Here is a 22,481-nt window from a genome sequence, read left to right on the forward strand (position 1 = left end):
GTCTGTTGCCCTGCTGCCAGTGACACACGTTTCCTCACCTGAGCTGTATCTGACACGGGTGCGCACACACGCACACACACATACAGGGGCTCTTTTAGGGCCTCCCCCTTCAGCTGCTCAGGGTCCCTGTAGCGCCTCTGCAAACCCTCCCCCACTTCTACCCCTCTCTTTGCCAGCGTCTGCTAGGCCACAGCCCAGCAGCCCTGTCACTATTGCCTCCCTCCTCCCCGGCACCGCCGACCTGCTGGCTCCTGCCTGACGCTCAGCACCAAAGGATCGGTATTTGCTGTGTCTGTGCCTGGCACTACAGGGTGACGATGCAGTACTGTGCCACCCGTGGTATCGTCCTTCAGGACACCAGCAGAGCACTGGTCCCTGTGTGAATGCTTAGCAAGAGGTCATGGGCTGTACAGACTCTTGAGGCTGAGTCCCTCTTTCACACCTTTATTTAGGAAAAAAACCCCTTAGCTTCCATCAGTCAGACTGCCTGTTCAGTGTTGTGGTACTCAGATGTGGGAGCTTCTCCCGCCCCATCCCTGGTTACCGTTTCGGAGGGATGGACATACCTGCCCACGGCGGTGTCCTGTTCTTTCAAGTGACAGCTTTATCTCAGTCCAACCCAACGCACTTACCCCACTCACAGGCTGAGAGGTTGCCACATTTTTAGAGCACACATGTATTTTGTCCTTCAACTGCTGGCATGTGGCAGCACCCACCTCTAAATACCTACTGCTCCTCTGCAGATGTCGCCCCTGGGTGACACTGAATCTTGGCTTATAAAGTTCTGAATCGAGTCTCTCTTCAGAGGTGGCTGCATTCAGCTCTACAGAGGTTGAGAGTTTTCCTCAAGGCTTTGACTTTTTTAAGTGATTTGTGTGATAACCTCTCTACCTTATTCCTGCTTCCAACTTTTCATGCCTGACTGGACAGTCCTATTCTCTGTTCTCCTGCATTTAACCCAGTGCTTTTCTCTGTGCGATACCTAAAGAGAAAATGCATGCTTAAGGAAGAATTTCTTACCAGGGTTTGTTTTGATGCCATTAACAAGGCTCTTGCCAGGGTTGCTGTGACTACTCCGGGATAACTCATCCTCTGTGTGAGGAGGCTGCACCAGCGCACTACGTGGTTTGGGCTTCTCTCCTCCATCTCTTTCTTTTTTGCCAGTGACTGATTTTGGAGATTTGTCCGATGGCTGTTTCACAGGAGTGGGTGATCGCTTCCCTTTCACATCTAATTTCCGTGAAGGTGAGGAAGATTTGGGTTTGCTTAAAGGCTTCCTCACACCTTTGTTCTTTTCTTTTATGTCTTTCTTGGAAATTTTATCAGTTCTGCTCATGCTTTGCTCATTTACCAACATATCGGGGTCTACCATGCAGACATCAGGGTGAGGAGGATGGGGATGGGGATCTACCATTGGAACAGGCTGAGGATCATGGCTGGACCTAGAACTGGCATGATGAGCATTCCCAACAGCTTTGTCCACTGGGAGGAAATCGGCATCTTCATCCGAGTCCATGTTGGCATCTGCTGTGATGGATGGACATTCTTCTGTCTCAGGCGGGACATCCGAGTCTGACTGGGAGGTTCCAGAATCACTCACTGATGTTGGAGGGGTTTCCTCCACTGTGGCACTTTGCATGGGGCTACTACCAGTGCGGGGTGGTCTTCCCTGAACAGAGGGATGACCGTCCTCCTGGGAGAGGTCACTGTCTTCAGAGAGCTCATGAGGGCTCGGGTTGATGAATGAGGGAGACAGCTCTCCCTTCCGGTGCTTGAATTCACATGAGGAAAATTTCTGTCCACAATCAAAACTGCCTCCTGAACGTGGCTCCATCTCATGGGAAGCATCTCCATGGTCCTCTGGTTTTCCACCCCTCTGCACACCTGGGAAAAAGGGCTGGAAACTGTGTTCAGGGGACATCAGAGAGGAAGGACGGCTCTGCCTCTCTGTGTCCTCTTTGCCTGCGCATGGAGAAAAACTGCTGTCAGAATCAGGATACGTTTTTTCATCTTTTGCCTCTGCTGCATGGTACGTACTTTGGAAAGCTTGCAGACTGGTGCTCACCTCTGTTGGACCATTGGCTGTGGTTTCGTCTTCATGTTGATGATGAGGAAATGATGTCAGCACATCAGGGAGAGATGTCAGCGCCATCAGCTGTTCTGCAAATGCTGCCTTCTGCTCTGGACTGCTCACACAGGGTTGCCGTTGTTTCTCTGCAGAGAATGGTGTGGGCTGTGAACTCTGGCACTCCTTTCCACACGGTGAAATGCTGTCACCCACACCACTTGTGAATGGAGAGCTGTGTTCTTCAGCAAACACAAAGTCTTTGGTTCCAGCTGTCTGTGTTTTCACGGCACTATCTGGAATTTGTGGGGACACATCCCAAAGACTCCTCGTACCTGGTTCTGCTCCTGCACCCGTGCATGTGGAAAGCATGTGGGAGTAGAAACCTTCTGCTGTAGTCGGTATCACAGGAGTGGTAGCTTCCGATGAAGGTTCCTCTGACAGGCTGGAAGAGTCATCCTTCAGCTGCTGTTGGGGCACAGACTCTCTTTCCACAGCTCTGGAGAACAACTTATCTTCTTCATATGGACTCAGCGGTGAGAATTTAGTAAAAGATGAGTCGAGGCTGCTGATTTTCTCAGAAACCTCCAAGTACTCATCTTTCTTCCCCTGGTCTGAGAGCAAAGCACAAGGTGCCCTTAAAGAAAGAGAGATGTCCCGTAAATGGCTTGCTGAGGTTTGCTCATGTCTGAACATGCTGGGTGTTTCACTCTTTCCTAGCAGGGAGCATTCAAATCCAGAAGAGCTATCCACCACCCTGCCCTCCACTGTTGGGCCCTTTGCATAGGCCTCGTTCTGTTTCTCAGAAGCAGATTTCAAGTATATGGCTTGTTCTTGGCACTCTGAGACCGCCGCCGCACTTGGGTAATCTGTTACACAGAAATGTGACTCCTTTGTGGATCTTTCAGCAACCTCTCTCCTTTGTGAAGAATCTTGTCTTAAATGGCACGTTTCTGAAGCCTGCTCATCTCTGCCTATGTCTGTCAGGTCACTGTAACCAGGCACGTATGTCCCTACCACCGCGGCTGGTGCAGTTTTCCTACTTCCATATTCCTCTTTCCACCCTGGGTCAGAGGGCGAAGAGGCAGTGGAGCTGGGTGAAATGGACTCCTGACGCTTGCTTTGCAGAAGGGGTTCTGCCACGTGGAAGCTGTCCATTGCTGAGATGTGTGCATAGACTGTGCCTGCAGCTTCAGCAGGGCTGTGCAGTTTAGACTCCTTTTCAGATTTCTCCTTAGCGCCTTTTTCTAACTCTGAGTCACTCATGCTTTCTTCCCCTCGGCCTGCTTTTTTATAGTATGTATCTTTGGGATTTGGGCTTTCAGATTTCAGGGACAGAGATGCTTGCTCCTGACTAGACAAAATGATGTTCTTGTCTGGACAAGCAGCATCAATATAGGCAGCTGATTTTTCTTGATAAAACGTGTCAGTCATGTCTGTGGGAGAGGCAAATGCTGTGCTCGTGGATGACAGGTGCAGTTCAGAGTCCAGGTCTTCTGGCAAAGCAGAAGACACCTTTAGTTCTTCCTGTCCTTCAGGTAGCCTAGGCTTATCTGTCTCAGACAGGGGCAAGTATCTTTCATGGATGTCTGTATAGTCAAAGGCTGAATCTGCTTTATCTCTAGGGGACACTGGAGATGACAACTCCTTCTCAGCAGAGGTATAAAGGCAGGACTCTTCTTCCTTTGCAGAGACATGAAAACTGTGACCTTTTTGAGAGATGAATGCTGTTGCTGGCACCTTGTCAGTGTGACCTGGACTGTCTGCACCCCTGGCTGTGAAGGGGGAGGGCCCAGCTCCAGACACAATTATCTTCTCATAGATGTCAGCATACTTGAAAGTTCTTTCATCAGGGTAGGGAGTGGGTTCTCTTTCTTCTTGCTCTTGTCTTGCAGAACTGTCATCACTTCTGGGTCTGCACACCCCCTCCTCATAGGAATAAGGCTCAGGGGAGCTCCGGGAGTAGGTGTCTGGAGGATACGCCACTTGGCTGGCAGAACCCACAGCCTCAGCATGGCCCACAGCAGCACCGCTTTTCTGGCAAAGGCCTTGTCCTAGAGGGGAGTGTGCACGCTGCCCTGACACAGCAGCACTTTCTTCTGGGGATGCTGCTATATATTCATATTCTGCTGGTCTTGCAGATTGCAACAGAGTAGATGCTGCTGCCATCTGCTCTTTTCTTCCTGTAGAGCCATTCAGACCCTCCGTGGATTTCCAGTCATCCTCTTGCTTTCTATCCAACTTGTATTTACAGTCTATTTCCTGATACAAACCACTGATGTCTGATTTCTTCTCTGTGTCCTTCGATGGGACTTCCTCCTGTAAAGGTGTCTGGAACTGATCTAACTTGTAAGGCCTCTCTGCTTCTGGTGGTGTGTCAATCTCTTTTTCCATAGTGGTAGCCATTAGAGACAGGGGAGATGCTGTCAGTGCTTGGTCTAGTGACTTTGCATAGATATCTAGGACAGCCTTCTCCTCATCATCTAAGTACGAGTAATCTTGTTTAGATGTCAACAACAACTCTTGCCTTTCTTTGTTTCCAGTTAATGCTTTGGCCTGATTTTCCTCACCAGAGTGAAATTGAGAAGACAGAGGAGAACCTTCCATTTTTATTCTTTCTGGGAAAGTGATGTCAGCAGGAAGTATTTCCACTTTCTTTATTTCTGATGTAGGTTTGGCGCTCTTCTGTGTGTCTTCTTTGTAATCACATGATTCCATCTTTAAACATTTTGCTTCTGCTTGCAGTAGCACAGGTTTGTCTTCAGTGTGACGGAGATCCTCATCAGGTAACTGCTTTCCTCTTCCCTCCTGAAGATACCCATACGCAGAGCCCCAGGCTTCACTTTCTGCTCTTCTCCAGGTGTGACTGCCAGGCACTGCAGGAGACAGGATCTCCTCCTCTCCCATTTTAGGAAGGGATTTTGTTTCATGTTCCGGTACCTCATCCAAGAATGTGCTCTCTCTCTCTTTATCATATCTCTGCCGCCTTCCCTGAACAGGGATCTCCTCCACCTCTTCTGGAAACCACACTTTCTTCTCATAACTTAAATCTTTCATGTAAAAGTCTTCCATTTCTGGAGATTTTTCTTCCTGAGCTTCCTTGAACCTGCAAGATTTTACACCTTCAGCAGAAATGTGTGAAGATGTTCTATCCTCAGTTGGGCTAGATTCTGTAAAATGTAAGCCCTTTTCATCTGGAGATACCTCATGAGAGTCCAAGCCTCTTCCCCTAAATGGGCCCTTTTCTGCTGCAGAAAATAAACTGTCATCTGGAGACGTTTCTTCACTTGAAGTATCTCTGGGTGACGTGTCTTTAACTGAGCTACTTTCTGGGCAAGATTTTGACACTTCTTTCATGAGTTCTTTGGCAGAAATTGTCAGTGATTTTCCATATGTAGCTGAGCTCTGCTCTGTGAAATCCATGGATTTCACAGCTTCTGAAGGGAATTTGTCAGTAAAGTCAGACATAGCTTTTTCTTTTGCAGGGATCTCTTCTGTAAAACTAAGAGATTTGATGTCTTCTGGAGAAACTCCTTTAACAAAAAGGTCTGAAGAGATTTCCTTGCTGGGACTCTCAGTGAGAGAAATGGATTTTGTCTCTTCTGGAGAAATGTCTTTAATGGAAACATGAGAAGATTTTTCTTCTTCTGAGGTGTCTCCTGTGAAATACTGCAGTTTTCCTTCTTCACCCATCATTCCCTTAACAGAAATATCTGAGGATTTTTCTTTACCAACACTTCCTTCTGTAAAAGAAAGTGATTTGATGTCATCTGGTGAAAACTGTGAAGATTTGTCACTTTCAGATTTGCTTTGGCTTGTGAACTGTGGAGGATCCACATTTCCTAGAGATGCTTCTGTAGTAGAGAATGGCTCAAAGGACAAGTGTTTTGAAAATCCCATTAAACTTTCTGTCATGGTTTTAGTTCCTTGCTCTTTTTCTGGCTCCAGAAACACATCTGTGCTGGGATGGGGTAGCACAGGATGCTCCTCCTCCTCCTCCCCTATCACCACTGTGTCCTGCTTGTGGTAGGACAGCCAGGGTAGCTCCTCCTTCCCCACCGGTTCCTCCTGCACCTCCTCCCCAGGAGACACTGCAACACCACTGCCCAAGTCCAGCTTGTGCTGTACAGGTCCAGGCACTTCTTTTTCATGCCTGTATTTAGCTGCAGATACCTCATCTTCTCTGAGAGGTTCGCCCTTGAGTCCCTTCACCAAAACAGAAGTTTGGCCTTCCAAATTCTTGGCAGCAGCATCTGTTTGTTTTTCAAATAGATCTGAATCTACTGTTTCTAGTTTTTCCTCCACTGGAGACTGGTGGAAAGGTGTGTGTCCTGCACTAGTGGGGCCAGATGGGGTGGGAGAGGCCATTTTGACTGTACTATCATCAGGACTCATGCATCGTTCTTCCGCCTCTGCAGAGTCAACCTGGGAAAACGGTGTTTCTTCTGTGGATAACAGCAGACCAGAAGTCTGCATTACTTCTGTGGGAACACTGATTAACACATTATCAGGACATCCTTGGTGAGCAAACATGGGGGCACTGTAATGCCCTCTGAGTTTCTCAGGCATTTCAATATTTGGAGTCCCATCTTCTTCTTCCTCTTCATCTTCTGCCTCTTCATGAAGATCCTTTTTTTGAGCTTCCAGTTTTCTCTCTCCTTCTGCTAATGCATGGAAATCTTCAGGGGGTGGAGATTTAAAACATTTGTCTTCCTCCAAGGACGATGTGGGAGAGATTGTGCCAGCAGAGGGAACATAGTCGAGACCTTGGGTTGCTTCAGTCCGAGAAGAGGGCATGCTGTTTACTGTGTCTAGAAGTAAAGAGCTTTTCCCAGTCTCTTCTGTTTGTGGTGCTGTTATAGATGCAACAGATTGGTCTTCTGCTACTGAAGTGGCAAAAGATGAAAGCTTATCACATTCTGTAATGGAAGTAGCAGAGGATATATGTTCCTCCTCAGCTAGAGGTGCTGCCACAATGTTTGTAGGATATGCCAGGATTTCAGACTCCTGGCCACCATAGCCCTTGGCTGAAAGGTCAGCAGTAGGCATGGCCTGTATTCCATGTATTGCTTCAAAAGAGCCTGGGTGGTCAGGAACAGAAATGTCATAGGAATTGACATCATACTTCAAGTGTGGGATCCTCTCTTCCTGTTCATCATGTATTTCTTCATCAGAAATGGTCTGCTCTGTTTCTGAGTAGCCTGGGATAGTTTCATCCTGGATATAGGAAACATGTTCTGCTGTTGCTCCTGGTGGGACTGGCAGACTGCTCAGATATGACTCTTCCTTTGTTATGTCCTTTCCAAGTAACTTGTTTTTCTCACCCATGTCACTAAATTCTTTTTCCTTTTCTGTAGTGGTAAATACTTTGTTCTCCCTCTCATCCTGATTCAGCTCATAGAAGTCTCTATTCTTTTCCACCTTTTCCTCTGCCTTCATGTGCTGTTCCTCCTTTTCTTCCAGTTCTGCCTTTTCTATCACATCTTCTCTCTTTTCCTTCTCACCCTCTTCCTGTGCCTCTGTCCCCTCAATGTATTTTTCACAAGTCTTTGTTTCCGCTTCCCTCTGTTTTCTGTCCAAAGAGATTTTCTCTTCTTCCTCCTTTTCTTCCTCTCTGAATGCTGATGACCGAACACCCTTTGTTAAGAGGTCTGTCTGTGATGGTACCTGTTCTTTGTCTGGAAACAGCTGAACTTCCTTGTCCTGCTCAGCTTTTCCCTCACAGTACCTCATGTCACGATTTTCATCTATTGTTCTTCTTTCATCCTCTATTTTTTCAGCTTGACCTGCTCTCAGTTCCAGCTGATGGACAGCCTTTTCCTCTGCTGGTAATTCTTTTCCCGTATCGGTAGTAGTTATTCCCTGATCAGGAATGTTTGTTTTCAAAAACAGATCCCCTTCAAGGCTACTCTGAGCAATCAGGTCAGCAGAATCTTTTATCTCAGTTTCAGGTAGTCTCATAATCTCATCGCTAACCTCAATATCAGACATTTGCAAGGCCCCTTTCTCCTCATGCTTCAGTTCCTCAAAGTCCTTTGTAAGATCTTCTGGTGAGGACAGGATTAACCTCTGTTCAGCTATGGAAGTCTCTCCTGGCTCCACCTGCACAGGTGCCTTCTCCATTGGCGACATCTTCAGGTCAGCAGATACTTCTTTTTCAGGTTTGACTTTCATTTTCTCAGTTTTGAGTCTGCCCGGAACTTTTGCCTTGTATAATGTTTTTCTTACTTCTGGGGTAAATGGTTTTAAGTCTGGTTTAGAAAGCTTTTTGGGCTCTGGTTTGGTTTCTTTCTTTTTATCCTCTTTCTTTGAATCTTTTTTTTCCTCTTTCTTTCCATCATCTTTTTTTAAGTCCTTTTTCTCCTTCTTAATCTCTTTCTTTTCTTTGTCTTTCTTCTCCTCCAGTTTGGATACTTTCTCTTTGAGATGCTTTTTTCCAACCTTGTCTTTTGCCAATTTTCTCTTCTCAGCTTTGAGAGCATCACTTGTTTCCGTCTTTATCTTTTCATGTTTAACGGGTTTCTCAGGAATTTTCTCTGAGTGTTCTTTAACCTTTTTCTCAGTTTTAGCATCCTTTATGACTTCTGGTTTTACCTCTTTAATCCCCTCCTCAACTGCCTCTTCTTTCTTAGCTTGCTTTGTCACAGATGGCTTGGGGGAAGATTTAAGACTCTCTTTACTGTCAGTTCTTTGTTTAATTTTGGTCTGCTTCAGCACAGGTGGAGGTATTCCAGAAGTGATATCTTTCTGAGTAGCCACTGGGTACCTCAGAAAATCCAAGTGCTTGAGTTTCTCAAGACCTTCCAGTATCTTATTTTGAGGAGCATTTCCAGGAAACAAAACCCTCACAATTTTCTCTGTTGGGCTAGCTGGAAGCCACACCACTAGGGCTGTGATGGATGTGAGATAGGGAACAGAAATTTCACCTTCCTTCCCACTTGCGAGAATTATGCCAGTCTTTGCTTTACTATTACCAGCCCATTTCTGCATCAGAAACTGCATTTCTTTACTGTCCTTGACAGGATTCAGTATATACATGTCCAGCTTACCCACTCCCATTTTGTGGAAAAGCGTGATAGGTTCAATGGTGCTGCTCACCACCCTGTAGAGTGGCTCCGATTTAATGCCTAGTCTGTTGAGATACTGCAGTGTCAGGCAAGCTTCTTCAATGCTCCTCTTTACTTTCATGGACGACTCAGGCATCTTCAGCTTTTCAGGTACATTAAAAAAAACCACCCCTAGCTCAGGAGAAATTAGGTTCTTCATCCAGTCGCTGTAGTTGGTAGAGCCCTGGGATTGTTCCTCTTCTTGCTCAGCAACTTTCCTCTGCAGCAGCCCATTGATGCCAGGCAGGTTGTCTGCACCGATGTGGGTGAGCAGGATTGAGTCAATCCTGTCCAGGTGCCTTACCAGCTTCCAGAAGCAAGATTTCCTGTCAGAGCCACCATCCACAAGGATGTTAAATCCATTGACAGCAAAGAGAGCAGAATCACCTCTTCCCCCAGGGAATATGTAGCAGCAGGGTTTAGAAAGCTTCAAAAAGCCCCCTGAGGTGGGTGGCTCCAGGAGATCAAATGGAGACGGCACATCAACTGTCTCAGAGACATATTCTGCAAACTCAGATATCCCATCCATTTCTGGTAGAACTGGATCAGGATTCAGTTTCAGATTAATAATTTCCTGAAATCGAGGATGCCCAAGGTTGCTCCAGTCTCCTTCTCCCAAGCACGACACAGTAAGGGAGGCCTTGATATCTGATTCAGTGTTGCTAAGAATCTGGGTGACCTAATGAGACAAGCACAGAGAAATAAAGGTCAAGTAGAGCTCTGAGACCAATTCAGCACTTTAAAAAAAATAGCCAGTTAATGCAGAAATACTGAAAACACTGTGAGCACTTTACAGACAGGAAACACTGGGGACAGATTGAACAGCCCAAAAGCTGGTTGCAAACTGATGCTGGGGACCATGTTCTGCTCACTTTGGAAACTCCTAATGTTGATTGCTGTTATGCTTTCTGACTATTGGGAGTGCAAGGTGTCAAGACCTCAGGAATGAAAATGAAAGCAGGAACCACCTTGTTCTCTTTCCTTACTTCCTCCTATTTAACCTGGAATATCAGTCCCTGGCTCAGGCTCCCAAGTAGCAGTTTCTTTTTGATTCCTGCATTCTAACAGAAAACCTGCTTTAAGAAAGTGCCTGCCCACTGCAGAGCCAGCCTGGAAGGTTATTTCAAGCTGAGCACTTACAGGTGGAATCACCCATGCCTGCCACCTTGGAAAACTTAAGCCAGGGACTAAATGCAAGATGCCTGAGACTGCAGGATGAATTATTTATGGTATGCTATTTTTTGCTGGATTTAAGCCCATCCCTCTGCAGATCTGCCACCTGAAGGAGCTGCACAGGCTGCACTGCTCTATCGTGCACTTTATGAGCAGGAGGGGACAGGCTGGCTTACTGCCCATGCTCACCTCCGGGTCTGACAGTATTTCAGCAAACTTCTGGTAAGTGAAAGTCCCCGTCTGCAGGATCAAGTCTCCTTCCTGGTCCGAGCTCTGACCACAGAAGATCACTAGTTTGTGGGCTGATGAATCACACACGAGTGAGCGAACCTGTTACCATGAAACAGAGTGTTGCAGTCAAAAAGTTGTGTTCCTCACCAGCACCCAGAAACACAATCACACAGACAGGTGGTACTTACACATTCACAAATAGTCAAAACATACGTTTTCTACATAGAAGAGAGTAGGTCATTGAAGAGGGAAGCCACTGCTACTGCCTGCCTGACACGGCTCCTTTCACATCATAATTCACACTGAGAAAGTAGGCCAGTGCTAAGAGATGTTTGGCATTACACTGCCATGCAAGAGGTCGGTACATTTAGAGTCTCATCAAACTAGAATGCTCAAGGTTCAGAAGCCCTCCACCTTATTTGCTAAGAAACTCTACAGGCTCCTGAGAAATCCTTAAAATGGGGCAATTCTAAGGCACTAACTCACAGGAAGCAACTGATTCCTAAAGGGCTAGCACACAAGAAACCATACACTCTCGTGTGTTCCTTTGTCCAGCAGTAAATTTTGCCACCGAATACTGGTTACTGCATATATCTTGTTGGCAAGACCAGAACACCTTGCAGCAGACTGGCAGTATGTTCCAACTCTCCAAGGGCACAAAGCATGATGATCATGACCTTCATGTCAAGCAAGGGCAGGAGAGCTGAAGGGGAGTAAACCTGCTGGCACCTGGTCCTTACCTCAGACACGATGCTGTCCACATTGGGATTTACCAGGATCACTGTCTCCAGGGTATCACTCCGGTGATGGAGGGTTCGCTGGCCTGGGGAGAGGCAAGGGATTAGACAGGATGAGAGAAGCTGATGAGACAGTATGTGCCTACTGATGTTTTAGCCTCAAAAATTCCACTTCAGCATGGGCTCGATTGCAAGGCTTCAACTTGCATTCTAGATGCAATTTAATACCTGGGTCTCATAGAACAAAGCAAACTCCTTTCAGTAACAAAGAAAAAAATCCTAGTTCTGGATCAGCACAATTTGCAACTCAATTCCAACATGTTCCAAAGCCCACGGTGCCAGGCACAGCAAGCTGCCCGCTTGCGCCTGACAGCTGTGCCCCGTAAACATGGCACAGACCAATTATCCCCTCCAGACAGAAGTATCTTGCCTCATCGCGGCTACCATGGAGAAGTATCTGGATGTTGTCCAAACCTGACTCACCATGGGGCTTTGCAAGCCAGCTGGTGTGTGCCAACTCACCCTTCATTAGAGTGGTACAGCACTAATAATGAATCTCTCATCGTTCTTAAGTTTCTTCTCTTATGAAGTGTTTTTCCTTAATCCAAACATGCACTCCTAAACTGCTGCTATGGGAACCACCTAGATGGTAAGAACGCTTGTCCTCCTGTCTCCGTCCTGTGAGAGTCACAAACAGCACTCTGCTCTCTCTCTATTTAGGCAAAAAAGAAAGAGCCAAAGAAGAGAAAGCAAGAGCCTGGTAGTGCAAAAATGCAGTTTGTGCACTCACCTTGGCATGGGCCTTATGTGCATATTTGGCAAAATACTGACATAAAGCCTGGGCCCTATTAATTTTTTAGAAAGAACAGTGGTGAGTGCCTGCCATCCTGAAAGACAGGGCTAGAGCCACTGTTGTGTACCCACGTCAGTTCTGGGAAGCAGGATGATGTACAGCCTCTTCCTGCAGCATCTCCCTTGACACTGCAGGCAGCATGTAATTTCTTGGATTCTGGTCTTTGCAGATACCTACCTCAGGACATTACATCCACCCTGCAAGCCAGGCACTGAGATTTGACTCTTGGAATATATAATTTACAGGGTTTTAATCTTTCATAGGCTTTAAGCCCTCACATAGACTGGAGGGCCATAGAATTTCACCAAAAATGGACATCTATTCCTAATTTTTGTCTTCCAGACAACTGCTGCTCTCTGACAATGCTGCTCTTTCCACCCTCCCTATTGCACAACCTCCCATCAGTTCTCTTACTAGGCAGATCTCAACCCTTCCAAAACAGCTTGATCAAGCTGGTATTTCAAAGAAAGACACCAAAAGGACACAAAAAGAAAGAAGTCAGAGAAAAGTCAATATTCAGTATAGCTTTAATCAACTCAGTTTATTGGGATGTTTTTCTCTGGATGCCAGCAATCAAGTATAAACCAGATAGATATGCCCAGAAGGCAACTTTCAGCCCAAAACGAGCGGCTCTAAGCTCTCAACAGAACTATTTATACTCTGCATCCCTAGCTGCTTTCTGAATGTGTGTTCTTTCAGTTTGTCTAAAAACAGTCTGTCCAGACTAAAACAAAACTGTCACTGTGCAAAGGAAATGCCTGCACTGAGTTCAGTGGCATTTCTCCCACTTGATGTGGGATGTTTGGTGTACGTTTGGGAGAGGCTGGGAACCAAGAAGGAATGGTACAATTGAGCTCGTGGGGAGCAGTGTGGGAGGGTGGCCGGTGCTGCAGGTGAGGAGGGCCCAGGAAGGGTTCTGGGACACGCACGGCAGCTCAAAGCAGCGAAGACCCACTTGTCCTTGAGGTAATGGTAATGGCGCTGCTGGTACCTCGGTGTTGCTGAGATCCCAGCAGCAAACACAAGGAGTACCTCGATTCCTCACCCCACACTGGGACCTCCACTCACACGCTGCTCAGAGAATCCACAACAGAAGCGATCTGCTCCCATTTTTCAGCAGTACCTTTGGGACAAAGCGAAACCCACAGCACTCCCCAGGCTTCAGCTTCTGCCACCTTGCTGCCTACATGTCCCAGACAGGCTTTGCTGGCAGCTGACCACGTCACTGGGGAACACACACAGCTGGGCATACAGAACCACCGCCAGCAGCCTCTGCCTCATGCCACATGGAAGGAGGGCCCAGTGGGGTCACTGGTGCCCAGCATCCCTCCCAGCACCGGGAGCCAGGCGCCGCAGAGGCAATGCCAGCAGGAGGCTGCAGGCTGGGCAGTGCTTGGTGGACAATGCCAGCTGCACGGGGAAAGAGGCCCGTCTGCAGGACTAACAGGCGTGAAAACACTGCTGCCCTTTGCCATTTCTGTGGTTCAAGCCCAAGCAGCTGAGCCGTCACTGCTGAGACTGGTAAACAAAGCATGGCTGGTTAGCATTCTGCTCACATCCCCTCACCCCCCGATGGGCTCCCCCCTTCGTGCCTGAAAGAAAGAGAAGGGTTCACGCTGTGGGGCCCGCAGCTGCTGGCAGATGGGAGGTAGGAATCGTGAAGTATTGAGTCTTGTGAAGGGCTGTGAAGATGATTAAGGGACTGAAGCGTTTTCCTGAGGCGAGGCTGAGCACACTAAGACTGTTTAGGCTGGAAAAGAGAGGGCTTGGGGTGGGGGAGGGATCTTATCAATATGTATAAATACCTGATGGGAGGGAATGCAGAGGAGGAAGTCAGATTCTTCTCAGTAGTGCCCCATGACCAAATAAGAGGCAAGAAACACAAATTAAGACACTTGCAATCCCATATGAACACAAGTAACCACTTTTTTTTTTTTTTTTTTTTTTTTTTTTTCTGGGAGGGTGGTCAAACACTGGGACAGGTTGTACAAAGAAGTTGTAGAGTATCCATCCTCAGAGACAGTCAAAACCCAACCAGACACAGCCCTGGGAAACCTGCTCGAGTTGACCTTTCGTGAGCAGGTGGGATTGGAGTAGACAGTCTCAGGAGGACCCTTCTAACCTATGACTCGGTGATTCTGTGACTCTGTGAAGCAGTGCAGCCTTCCAGAGCTTTGCTTCTGACGCACTGTTGGGCAGATTCCCTTTCTTCAGCTGCAGCAGTTGGTTCTCAGAAGGATGCAGGAGCACAGCCAGACAGGCAGGCCATTTCCAGAAACACTGAATCACTGCACACACGGAGCATGCCAAACCCCAGAACTGTTCTTCAATTTAATGCAGAGATAAAGCAGAACAGCACACAAACTCCATGCTGAGCTGCAAACTGTGAGTGAGGGCAACACAGTGACCTGACCTGGCCTGTGAACTCACCTTGGGGAGTGCCCCAGCCCTGCTCACAGCCGACTGCTGGCCGCTGCCCCCCGGCTTAGTCACAGAGCACCTCTGTATGGGACAGCACAAATGCTGGGCTCTGCCCAGCTGGGGGAACACCCTCCATCCCAAATCCTCTTTGAATCCAAGTGTTCGTCTTTCTGAGGAGCCCTTGGATGGTTGCTCCCTCCTTCCAGGCCTGCAGAAGCAGCTGCACAGACAAAGGATTTAAACACACAGACTGGGGCGTCCTTCTTACTAACAAAAAGTACATGCAACAGAAATGAGTAGCAGTGCAAGGGAGATCACAGAAGCAGTGACTGACAGCACGCTGTTCAGGGCATTGCCAGGTATTTGTCCTTACTAGAGCCCCATCCCAGTGAAATGCATGCCTGGAAATACCCCTGCAAATCCCTTAATTACATTTACCAGTACGAGGAAATCCTTCTCAGGCTCCTGAAGACTGCTGTCTTCAACTTGCCCAGAACAAACATCTGCACAGAGCTCTCTCACCATGGATCCGTAGATGCAGTCTGAACACACATCCCTGACCCTGCTCAGCACTCTCAAACTATGCTCACAAGCTGCTACATGAAATGAAATCTCCTCTCCCCCAGTAACCGTGGGAGTAAACTTCATTAGCACTGAATTTCTCATTTCATATGAATCTTCACTTTGTACATTCAGGACATTCTGATTACTGTAGTCATCACAAGGCCTGTGCACTTCCAGAGAATGTTTCTATCCATCATGTCCCCACCCAGGCAGAAAGCCACAGTCTTTACCATCATTTCCTTAAGTGAAGAGTTTCTCTAGTCCCTCATAACCACTGTCACCTATCCCTGACACTCTTCTAGTTCTGCCACAGCCATCAGGATGAGTAAAAGCAAAAGTATACAAGATGAGAAGGAACACAGGGTAGCATTATGGTACTGCCTGTATTATCCTCCATCTTATTTTTTTATGCATCATAACATAACCCGACACTAGCTTTTGCACCAAATAAAGATCTTCAGTTAGGGGTACACAGTGACACCCAAATTTCAACCTGTCACAACACTATTAATTGAGCTCTCATAGGGAGTCTGGAAGGTTTAATTTTTCTAGTGCTTGATTTTGTGTTTTTTGACAATGAATTTAATGGAACATCATGATGACTGTTCAATTTAGTTGCAGGAGTTCCTCACAGTTTTTTCTAGATATAAGTAACTGAGTCATCTACAAATTTAGCCACCTCCATGTTCATTCCAACCACTTTCCTCGTCATTACTGTATTGATCAGCTTTATATTTAGTAGGAAACCATGAAGCCCTCGTATTTTGCCTCTGGATGCTGCAGAAACTTGACCATATATTTGTTTTCTGTCTCTTAGGTAGCTTTTGATTCATGGCACTAGCTGCCTTTTACCCACACAAAGTGCTTCCTCCATAACATATGAAAAGATTTGATACACAAATGCACCTCATTTATGACCCCACCGAAATTTCAGAAGACAGGGGCATTCTCCTTCTCCCACAGGTCCCATTAGTTACCATTGTGCAGAAGTAACACCACCTTCATCCCGAAGGACCACAGAGGGCAGGCGTTAACGCTCTCTTTTCTCAGGGCAGCCAGCTCCTGGACGGCAGCCGGCAGGCACTGGGGAGGCGTTACACAGGAACCCCCAGAGGTGATGAACGACAGCTCCTCCAGGCAATGCCGGAGGAACTCCCAGGGTTAATACTAGGGGACACTCATGGATCATTAGTGGGGAGGGAGGAAAAGTCTGGGTTTTTTGGTTTTTAAGAGTATATATAACTTACTAGAAAGGCTGAGGGGGAACCTCATCACAGCCTACAGCTTCCTCAGGGGGGGCAGTGGAGGGGCAGGTGCTCATCTCCTCTGGTGACCAGCAACAGGACACAAGGAAATGGGATGAAGCTGCATCAGGTCAAGTTCAGACTGGACATTAGGAAAAGGCTCTTCACTGAGAGGGTGGTTGGTCCCTGGAACAGGCTCCCCAGGGAAGTGGTCACGGCACTAAGCCTGTCAGAGTTCAGAGTGTCTGGACGATGATTGTAGTCATGTGGTTTAGTTTTATCTAGCCCTGTGAGGAGCAGGGAGTCGGACTCAGTGATCCTTATGGGTCCCTTCCAGCTTGAGATATTCTATGATTATGTGGCCCGTTGAGTGTAGAATTAATTTGGTTATGGTGGAGGACAGCAAGTGGTGAGCAAAGCCATGTAGATTCTGGAGTTGGTGTGAATTACCCATCTAGGGCTGTCTACATGTGCAAAGAGATAGAGGGTGAGAGAATGAAGGACTAGACACTGTAGTTTTAGTGATCAGCAGTCAAGCAAAGAGGACTATAGGGGTAACAGTCCAGGCTAAAACAAAGGACAGTGCTTTAGGGTAACTGTGTGACACACAGGTTGCCCAAGGAGGAGATGATCCTAGAAGCAGACAGATGGCCGTGGAGGCAAAAAAGGAGGTCATGCTGTCAGTACAAATCCTTGTTTGCAATATGTTTTTCCACTCTAACTGAAAGCATCTAAAAACCTGTGTAGTTGAGTAATACATTCTAGACCGGTCCAAAAGGATGGCAAGAATAGCTGCAAGAGCTGCTGCTGGTCATTTGCTTCAATCTTTCAGCCCATCAAACCTCAGAGCTCTGACTATTCTATTGATCAGAACTGGAAGAATCATGGTTACAACCCACTGTGCTGAAATCAGAGACCAAGTATCAGGTCAGTGCAACCCAGGTTCTCCTCTCTGTGAAATACGGTCACCTAGGCCAGAGCCCTGAAGAGTCATCTGTCAAGGGAGAGACTGTGCTGAAGCCAGTCATGATGAACATAACAACCACAAAAGTGATCAAAGGACCAGCACATCTGATGAAAGGAAGGCTGAGGGCTGGGACTGTTTAGTCCGGAAAAGCAAGCTCAGGAGAGGGATCTTACCAATGTTTGTACACACCTGAGGTCAGGGTGTAAAGTGTGGGCTGCTGAGCTCTCAAGGCCTTGCCATAGAGAGGATCCAGACTGTTCATCTGACCAATCCTCTCCCACCCGGGGAGCATTCTTTATTCCTTATTACCTCCCCTGTCCTTCGCACAGCACACCCTTTGTCTCCTTTGTCCCTAAGATTATTTGGGCTTACCAGGCCAAGTTCTACCTGTAAAGTGATCACCAATAGTACACTGATAAAGAATACCAAAGTTTCATAGTCTAGACATGTTACCAATGCACACAAGCCACAGTGATTAAAAACCAACTCTTCCTAACTTTTCGATCTCTCACCTGGTATTATGAATGTAACTCTTCAGGGTGGCACTTCTGATAAGACTCTTCTTACAGAAAGATCCTAGATATCACTATGGTTCAGCACCTTTTGCTACACCCTAGCAAAATTGAGCCTTATACCACACGGGCTTCCTGATGCTCTATTGAAAAAAGTCCACCTCTTAAGACAGTCAAACCATGCAGGAGGGCTCTCAGAGTGCATGTATTTGCATAATTAACATGAGGGTTCTCAGAGTGCATGTATTTGCATAATTAACATGAGCTAGTGCAAGCTGAAAGACTGCCATTTCCTTCATTCTGAAATGACATCATGATGCTGAGATAGTAACCGATTCTTTCATTCTAAGGCCGTGAAGTCTCCAACTGCAGCTTCTTCAGTGCCAATGGGAGAAAAAGGATCCAGCCCCAAATGGTGTCCATTCAGAGAAAATGAAACAACGCATTCATTCATAAACACTCAAGGACTGTACTGAGTACAGCAAGCTGCAGCTCCCGGGGAGAGAGATTAGAAAGACTACAGGAAAGGGAGGAAAGGCCCTGTCTGGGCAAACACACTCTCCTATCTCCTACCACAACACGCACCCACCTCTCCCCAGGACCCAGGCAGCCCTGTGCTGTTCAGCAGTGAGGGAGAGGCGTGGACATATCCTTGCTGGAAGCAGCGTCCCACCCCCAGCACCCAAAGGGCACAGAGCTGCTGAAGCTCCTTCCTCAGCGTGCAAACTGAACAGCATACAGCTGGTGGGACCAGCTCTGGCTGGTGGGCATTTGGAAGCTCTGCTAGTCAAATGGGCTCAGGAGTTAAAAAATAAACACAAAGATTGCTTTGGCAGCCAGCACACTCCAAATTCACCATTCAGCAGCTCCTTACCTACAGCCCTGTGCATCTCTGAAACATCTCCTAGCTCCTCTGTACCTGGGCACCCTCACTGTGCTGCGGGAGTAACAGCCCTGACCTGTCACAACAGGTCAGAGGGATGTACCAATCCCCGAGACACGCTTAGGCGATTGCACAGGTGTGGGCAGAGGTGTGGGCAATCTGTGGGTGACCACTGCACCACCAGTGCATCCTGGAATGTGCTACAGAGCGGCACGAGGAAAGCTGACACACAGCCTTCCCGCTTCTGTGCACTCAAACTGTTCAAGAGGAGAGTCCTCAATAAATTTAAGAAGAAACCGCTCCACAGAGGGGTGGGCTGAAGAGATTCTGAACAGTGTGTGGGTTCTAGAAAGGAAAGATTCTGAGCAAATTCAATTTTAAAGGAAACTGTAATCTCCTTCTCTTGGCAGAGGCAGAGCACCTGTACAGGGCCTGGCCCTGCACAAGCAGCTGCAGCTGCCACAGCCACAAATGCAGCTTGGGAAGCGGATGGCCGTGTCTCGCTCGGGCTTGACCTTTAGAGGACAAATGGGGTCCAGAACGTGTTGGCATCCGCCTCTGCCCTGGCGGAGAGAAGCAGGCTGTCTCCACTTCTGGGAGCTTCACCACGGAGGAGCTGGCCACCATCACATTCCAAGTTACAGCCCACTGCCAAACGAGATCGCCCTGACACCAGGAGAGCTGCTGGGCCACCTCCTCAGGCTCAGAGAGAGGATGACCCACAGTCTCCACTGGTTTCCACAGGCTGTAAATTATAAGCACTACATCAGCTTTGGCATCTGTTGGCTGCAACACGAAATTGTTTTACTAATAAATTGTCCTTGAAAAACATTTCTTTTTGTTTCAAAGCAAAAAATGAAGGTTTTTAGATGACAACATATTTGTTAGAGTGAAATAACAGCTAAAATTATTGCTAAAAACAAGTAAAGATTTTTTTTTTCTTAAACTTGCAGTAACACGTTGATTATTTTTACTTCTCTTTCTTTTCCCTAAAAACTTTGAGACAGTTATTTTCAAGATACTCTATGTATTTACATACACAGAATCCCAGGTTCCCAGTTTGGCTTGGTTTTTTTTTTTTTTTTTTTTTCCAGACAACAATGGCTGTATTGGGTTCAGCATATCTTTTGACTGAGAAGATATGATAAGGTCATTGCACTTCCTCAGTTTAAATCTCTTTGTTCTTTCTTGCCAAGACCACTTTGCTCTCTGGGCTCCTGGGTTTATTTTTTCATTCATCTTAATGGTTTGAAACACCTTCCAATTTGTTATTGTCCATGCCTGTGATCAAAATGCTGTTTACATCCCAAACTTGGTGTGCCTTAAAGGAGTATTAAGGAAAGTGGAAGAGCGTTGCTCAGAGCAGCTCCCCGGCCGTGTCTGCTGCTGACCTCCAGCCTGGGACAAGGCCCCGCAGGGCAACCAGCCCCAGGGGACTCCACGGGCTTCAACGGCCGGAGCAGCTGCAAGGGCAACCACCGAGAATCAAAAACTGGGCCCCAGCACTACGCCACTGCTCCTGCTCTCCGAAGACAAGAGACTCTGACCTGCGGCTGCAGGCCTATATCCAGCGGAGGACAGAGCCCCAGCGGCGCAGCGGCAGGAGAGGGGTGGGCTCTGGCTCCCACCCTGCCGGCAACGGAGCGGGATTGCTCCCCACCCTGCTGCCGGAGCTCGTCTCTTTTGTGCACAGTCGAAACACCCGCTAGCACAGAGACATGAACGGGACCTTCACACATCTGCGTCCCAAACACCAGGCTGTATAGTGACTGTCTTTGCTCCCTCCCCCAACAACTCTAAAGAATTAGTTAATTATGCAAGTCACAGCTATCTCCACAGGGGACACAAAGAACCTTGGGCTGGCAGTGCCCTGTGGTTAGGGAGGCATCTTTGCTTTCCTGCAGCCCTAAATCTGTGTGTTCATTCCAGCTCAGGAATTCAAATCTGACCTCTGACAGGCCGGTGGACACCCTTAGATGTGTTTGCCAGAACGACATGACATTTCCGACTCTGTTGCTCCTCACTTTTTAATGGTAGTGTTGTGTCAGATGAGATGAGACTTACAGGCAAGATAATGGAGAAACACCAGGTGAGGGCTACAGCTAGAGCTTGGTGTAAACTGCCCAGAAAAGACTTAAGAGATATTCTGAGTGCTAGGTGGGTGGCTGCAGTACAAACCGGTGTCTAACTGTTGGATACAGGTTCTGCAGGGCTGGGGCAATCCCAGTAGTTCTGGGCACAGCCAACTCTTTGTTTCTTTTCCAGAGATGAGCAGAGCACCACTCTGGGTGAGTGCAGCAGAAAAGGCTGTCCCACACCCTCCTCCCCCAACTTGTATTCACAACATGTGACAGCTGCAGTAACTACTTATTATAATAAAGACATTATTAGGAAAGTGCTATAGTTTTAGCTTTCTAGTGTGATGTAGTGAGAACGATGAGGAACTGGCTTCAGGCAGCACTTTGTGGTCCACCAGCAAGTGTTCTGCCTCTCATGGTCTGAAAAAGTCTACAGTAAAGATTTATTTCATATACTTGCTACTTTTAGGTCTCCAAACACTCTGCAAAAATAGAAAATAAGTATCTATTTATTTATCAGTGGCTAAATCTTCTATCTCCTTAGAGATTTTCTGTGATGATTTTCTCTTAACTAAAGAAAATCACTGTGTAATAGCAAAGGGAAAATATATTTTTAGAGGGAATACAAAAAAAAGCTGAAAATTGAGAGGCCAGAAGCTGTAGTAAAGTGCTGAGTCCCTGTAACGGAAGGCGAGGGCAAAGATAGGTGCTGTCCTGTGGAGCAACAGAAAGGAGCCTGCAAGCAATCACCAAATGGGTCACAGATGCAACCACATAGGACATAAAATGAGGCATTTTAAACTGGGAGGTTGTAGGCACTTGCCACATCGCGGGAGATACTCCTCCTAACCATTTGCCTGTGTCTTCCTATCTCCCCTCCTCCCTGTGATATTTTCATGTCATCTACAGCTCCTCTCCCAGGCAACTTCTATTTCTATACTGTGCCAACCATAGCAACCATCTCATTGCTTCCTAATTGCACATACTGTCTCACTTTTATGCTAAAGAGCAATTTGATAGCTCAGCCATTTTAGAACCACTAACTGAAGACACAGATGTTCACTTTGGAAACAGCTGTATCTATTTCCAGAAGTTACTGCTTCTGTCCGTTAAGTGCCCCTCAACTGGGAGGGGGCACCACTGCTGAGCTACATTAACAGGTAAGATGAGCACTTCTACCCTTTTTCAGGTGCAGAACCGGTCACAGGAGATTCTGTTCCCTTCAGTAGCTTTGCTGACTCAAGCTAGCCTTGCACCCTTTTGCTGTGAAACAGTGCATGGCATTCACGTGAATCAAGAACACAGCTCTTACACGGGGGCATTATCTCCAGCTGTGAGGAGCTGGAGCAGTAACTTCTTAAACGTCTCCAGCTAAACCCACAAAAGGAAACCTAAACACACCTTAAGATACCCTCTTATCTGCTGCCCTCACTCTCCTAACCCCTGCAGACTTACAGATGGTGCCTTTGGAAACCAAATGAATGTTTCATGTTCTCCTCATCAGTGGGACTTCAGCTGTGATTTGCTGCCAGTCCCTGAACAGAGGCTCCCACAAAACTGTTCCTGGTGGCACTGAGGCGGATGCCCTGCTCCAGATTCCAGGGCTGAAGACTCCTGTAAGTTGTAGAGCTGGACAGCTTCTGATTT

General features: G+C 47.2%; 1 protein-coding gene across 2 annotated transcripts in view; it reads right to left on the reverse strand.

Moving 5' to 3' along the window:
- Positions 1–22,481, reverse strand: part of MAP1A (microtubule associated protein 1A) — a 64,998-nt gene that overhangs the window by 5,916 nt on the left and 36,601 nt on the right. For both annotated transcript variants that reach the window (XM_074917708.1, XM_074917709.1), the window contains 3 exons: positions 11,316–11,398; positions 10,534–10,674; positions 1,021–9,850 (listed from right to left, as the gene is read on the reverse strand). In XM_074917708.1, coding sequence (XP_074773809.1) covers positions 1,021–9,850; positions 10,534–10,674; positions 11,316–11,398 — 9,054 coding nt within the window. The remainder of the gene's footprint in view (positions 1–1,020; positions 9,851–10,533; positions 10,675–11,315; positions 11,399–22,481) is intronic.

The sequence above is a fragment of the Athene noctua genome, chromosome 13 (genome assembly GCF_965140245.1).
Source record: "Athene noctua chromosome 13, bAthNoc1.hap1.1, whole genome shotgun sequence".
In the NCBI taxonomy this organism is placed as follows: domain Eukaryota; kingdom Metazoa; phylum Chordata; class Aves; order Strigiformes; family Strigidae; genus Athene; species Athene noctua.